Source organism: Amphiura filiformis, chromosome 4 (assembly GCF_039555335.1).
Source record: "Amphiura filiformis chromosome 4, Afil_fr2py, whole genome shotgun sequence".
NCBI lineage: Eukaryota > Metazoa > Echinodermata > Ophiuroidea > Amphilepidida > Amphiuridae > Amphiura > Amphiura filiformis.
In genome coordinates this window covers 58,629,183-58,634,815 of record NC_092631.1, presented here as the reverse complement: position 1 = coordinate 58,634,815, position 5,633 = coordinate 58,629,183, and the positions used below count along the sequence as shown (strand labels likewise).

The window sequence follows — 5,633 nt, the reverse complement described above, 5'->3', positions numbered from 1 at the left end:
ATGAACTGCATATTTACTAGGGGGCGTATGGAGAAAACACGGTTTCCGAATTTGTGTTGATATAGTTTCGAGAAAACCTGCTAAATTTAAGTATTTAGAGCATATTCTACATCTTCATCGTCGTTACTCCTTTTGTTATCATCCAAGGACAATACCAAGCTGAAATGGGAGTCTCTATACAGGTATGGAGGGCTAGAATTGGAACTTTTATTATGCCACCGAGCGGGAAATTTAACCGTGGCCATGTTGGCATTGTGATATCTAGTCAACGTATATCACTTGCAGTACGGCTGTGTATGGTTGCCCTACTTGTGGTGTGCGGCTCGGTAGAAAGCAACCCAGGCCCAGGGCCGTCTGAGAATACACGACAAAAGACAACAACAGCATCAAAAACTTTATTAGATCATTTTGATAGCATGAGACCAACAGATACAGAGGAAATATCCAGAGCACCATATTGAAAGAACTAAGAGATTTTAAGGCAAGCTACGACAAATCTAATAACGAACTGAAACAAACGGTAAATAAATTGGCAGCGGACATGAGTAACTTGAAAAGTCAGGTAGACGATGCTAAAACTGTAGCCGATCATGCGTGCGATGTAAATAAACAGCTTCAGGCCGATTTGGAACAGGCAAACGCTAGGATTGAACAACTTGAATCGCAATCTAGAAGGGACAATCTAATTTTTCATGGCATCGAAGGAGATGACAAGGAAACCTGGGATGAAAGCGAAGACAAGGTGAGAAGTTTTCTGAGTGATAAACTTGATATAGATGGCGACGAAGTTGAATTTGAACGAGTACATAGACTGAAATCGCGCGGTGGAAATACAGCTCCAATCATTGCCAAGTTCACGAAATATAAACAAAGAAGTGCAGTTCTCGATGCAGCACAAACGAAGCTGAAGAAAAAGGACACATATGGGGTCTCACAAGATTTCACAAAGAAGGTTCGCGATACAAGAAAAACCCTGATCCCATTTATGACAGAAGCAAGGAACCAAAACAAACGTGCATATCTCTCCTATGACAAGCTAGTTATCGACAAAGTTAAATACGTGTTCGATGAAGGAACTGAGGACATTGTACCAGTATAGGGATGTGGTCACGGCCATAATAACTCTAATAAAAAAGTGCAAAAACATCCTCGGACAAACACTGAAATTTCAGAAATAAATCATAGTGAAGTCATAAAGGCTGATAAAATGAGTTATTATAATGTTGTCATTGATACATATAATGAATATGCAAACATGTTAAAGGCTAAAGATGCTGGTGGTGGTGGTAATGTTGTTAAAAATGATGACGTTGAATGCTTAAATGTCAAAAAAGACACTCTTGAACTTGAAAGTTTTAACGATATGATGAGTGAAATTCATATGTCTATGAACCATGATGAAAATGTTAGATCTGTCAAAAATGCAAATACCAAGTATAATAATGATGCAGTGATAAATGGGTGCATTATAGAAAATATCGTTGACAATGGAAGTATGGACATGATTAATGAGCTGGAAATACAAAATATTTCAATAAATAGTCATGGTGATAGTGATAACAATATTTGTGACAAACATGATGAATATCCAAATAAAACCCTGATAGAAATGATGTTGTGCAAAATACTCTGGTAAACATGTCAAATTGTTTGAAAAGTGATAAATATATGTCCATAAAACATTGTGAAAATTATTGTAATGTCATCAAAGATAAAAATGTTGCTATTGTCAAAAATGGTTGTGTTAGTACAAATAGGCCAACTCCTGGTAATGGAAGTATGAATAATTTGGCAAGGGATCATTTTAAGTTGACAACATATGGTGATAATGATGATGAAGCATCTAAGATGAGTAAACATGATAACACTGGTGCATTTGATACTGATTCAGGTAATAATGGTAACAATCATGATAATGGAAATGTAGAAAATGATCAGATTGATGATGGTGAAAATGGAACTGAAAGTAACAATGACAATGTAAATAATGATAACCGTGGTGGTAATCAAACTGAGTATGATATGAAAAAATTTCTCTACTGGAATGTAAATGGTTTATTAACAAAGCTTTGTGATACACAATTTATTGCTTTCATAACAAAATTTGATTTTATGTGTTTTGTGGAAACTTGGGTAAATTCAGACAATGAACCAAATTTGGATGGTTATAATCATGTTGGTTCTTACAGAAAACGACGTTTTGATATTGGACGTCCGTCTGGAGGCATTTCCTTCTTTTATAAGAATTCCCTAAATGTTTTAGCTACAAAACTAAAAAGTATTTCCGAAAATATTCTCTGGACGAAAATTGATTTCATTTCAAAATGCATTATTGTGGCAACTGTGTATAGATCACCGGAAGACTCCCCTTATTCTATAAATGAAGATGTACTTGACATTCTAGAGACTGAATATGCTCAATATTTATCAGATTACCCAAATGCCATTTTATTATTGTTGGTGATTTTAATGGAAGAACAGGTATTCTCAATGATTTCATTGACTCGGATGAATGCCCTGAGGGTTGGGACAATGATGTGTATGATGAAGATGTCCCCCTCCCAAAAAGATCAAACCAGGACAATTTTGTAAATAGATATGGTCGTGAATTGTTGAATTTTTGCTGTAACACGGGTATAAAAATTGTAAATGGTAGAATTAATGCTATTCGATCAAGCTTCTATACATTCATAAGCCATCAAGGGAAAAGTGTTGTAGACTATGTGTTATGTAATGTTTCCACCTTTCAAAAGATCTGCAATGTTGATATCCACTCAAGAATTGAATCGGATCACCTCCCAATTACCTTTTCATTCATAGTGGGTAATTCTTCTGTACCGTCTGATATGCCGGACCCATGGCAACAGACAGCATGTAGCTCGTTACATAGATATGTGTGGAAACCAAATCTTCTCAACTCTTTTGTTAACAGGTGGAAGCATACAAAGGTGAATGAAATGAAACATGCTTTTCAAAGAGCTCTAGACTTGGTACAAATTGACAAAGCATTGTCTGCTTTGACAGATATCTTTGCTTATGTAGGGAAAGCTATGCAACGCCCTTTTATGAACAACAAAAGTAAGGCACATTGTAAGTCTACGTGGTTTGACGATGAGTGTATCAGGTTTAAAAATAGAGTTCAATACAAACTCAGATTATTCAGATTAAGTCGCTCTGAAGAAGCTTTAACTGATTACAAAAATACGAAGCATGAATATAAAAACTTCATTGAGGAAAAGAAAACAAAATTCAAAAACCAGCAACAAAAAGAAATTTTGGACTGTTTGAAAAATCGCGACAGTAAAGGTTTCTGGTCAAGATTGAAGGAAGTCAAACATCAATTTCCAGTGAGATTTCATCAGACAATTGGTTTCAATACTTTGAAAATCTATTTCGAGTTGATATACCAGGTGGGAGCCCACGTTGCAAAACCAAGTTGAGGGTGAACTAAATCACCATCCAGATTGGACTGCATTTTTGATGCCGAGATAACACCCGAGGAAATTAAATCGAGTATTGATGCTCTTAAAATGCCAAGGCTCCCGGTATTGATGGTTTTCCACCCGAATTTTTCAAAAACAGTCCAATTAATGAGTTGAGTGATATTTTGTTGAAGTTTTGCAACCTGATCTTGACCACTGGATCATTTCCACTCCAATGGGCATCCAGTCTTATTATTCCTATTTTTAAAAAGGGGAATAAAACTGATCCAGCAAATTACCGTGGTATTTCTTTACTTCCTATAATGAGTAAAGTTTTTTCTATTTTTTTGCTCGAAAGGTTAAACTTTTGGGCTGAGGCTGAAAATGTTTTCCATCAAGAACAGGCCGGCTTCCGTAAAGGTTTCAGAACCACAGATAATGTTTTTATATTGGATACAGTTATCAATAAATATCTTTCATGGAAGCGTGGAAGGGTCTATATAGGCTTTGTAGATTTTCGTAAAGCTTTTGATTTAATAAATCATGATGCTCTATTATTTAAGCTGAAACGATATGGTATTACTGGTAATGTTCTTAATGTTTTGAGTTCAATGTATATGCAATTAAATGCTTGTGTCAGAACATCTACAAGTATAACAAATGTTTTTTCTTGTAAGGCTGGAGTTCAGCAAGGTTCTTTGCTGTCACCATTTTATTCAAACTTTTTATAAACGATTTGAGTACACGACTGAACTCTGACGACACTGAAAAAGTGCAGATAAATCAATGTTTTATCAGTCATCTACTATTTGCTGATGACTTAGCTCTTATAAGTGGCACTATCTTTGGTCTACAAAAACAACTTGATGTTCTAGCAGAATATTGTCATGAATGGGGCCTTTCAGTAAATATAGATAAAACTAAAATCATGGTATTTAAACGAGGTGGTGTTCTTAAACGTGCTGAGAAATGGTTTTATAAGGGAACAAGAATAGAAGTGGTCAATACTTTCAAGTACCTAGGTAATGTGTTTTCAAGTAATGGGAACTGGCTTAATGCACAGAAATCCACTGCATCGCAAGCTAACAAAGCTTTCTTTGGTCTCATAAAGATTTTGAAAAGCTATAGTCCTCTCCCTGTGGATGTTCTATTCAAGATTTTTGACACAAAAATAAGACCTATACTCCTTTTCGGTAGTGAACTTTGGGGAACATCTGAGTCCCAGATAATTGAAAGAGTACATATTAAGTTTTGTCGTTATGTTCTTGGTGTATCTAAATCATGTAAATCTATCCCACACTGTGCCATTCGTGGTGAACTTGGTAGAAATGCACTGTTGGTAAATTCACTTATTAACTGTATTAAGTATTGGTTTTACATTTTATCACTGGATAATAACAGGTTTTTAAGACAAAGCTATGAGTTTCAATACAAAAAGGCAGAAAATGGTAAAGAATGCTGGGCTATGAAGATCAAAAATATTCTGTACGCTTACGGTTTTGGTGAAATATGGATTGCTCAAGGTGTTGACAATGTAAATTATTTTATTGATGTTTTCAAACAGAGATGTAAAGATATTGATATACAAAATTGGCGAAATGCATTAAGTACATATTCATCACTTACTTTTTATACTCAAATCAAAGAAAATCTAGTGGTGGAAGACTATTTATTGTGGCTGGAGAAACCATTTCATAAAATACTTCTGACCAAAGCCAGATTGGGTGTTCTTGAGTTAGAATATGTTCGTGGAATATGGTTTAAGGTTCCTCGAAATTTACGTATTTGTAAAATCTGCCACACTGGTGAAATTGAAGATTTGTATCATTTTGTATTAAAATGTCCTGCTTATGCGAATGAAAGAAATCGCTTATTGCCAGAGTGTATTCCAAATTTCAATTATTTTATTACTCTATTTCAGTCTAGAAATCAACAAACTATAATTTCATTATCAAAATTTATTTTTAATGCTCATAAAATCAGGCAAACTCTTTTGCCCCCTGGTGATGGGTAAATATATTGTTCTGTACTTTATTGTATTGTAAGGCCGAAGGCCTATATATACTGAGAAATAAAATCTCTCCATATGGAGAGAACTGAACTGAACTGAACTTTACAATACTAAATATTATTCGTTATATATTATGTCAAATATTGGTATTATGACAACACGGTATATACATTGTATATAAAACGACTAATAGATCCTAC

At 34.8% G+C, this 5,633-nt stretch overlaps 1 protein-coding gene across 1 annotated transcript; it reads left to right on the top strand.

Annotated features, from left to right (window-relative positions):
• Positions 1 to 541: 541 nt before the first annotated feature.
• Positions 542 to 1,099, top strand: LOC140150280 (uncharacterized). Its single transcript, XM_072172285.1, has one exon. The coding sequence runs from the start codon at positions 542 to 544 to the stop codon at positions 1,097 to 1,099; it is 558 nt and encodes a 185-aa protein (XP_072028386.1).
• The last annotated feature ends 4,534 nt before the right edge of the window (positions 1,100 to 5,633 follow it).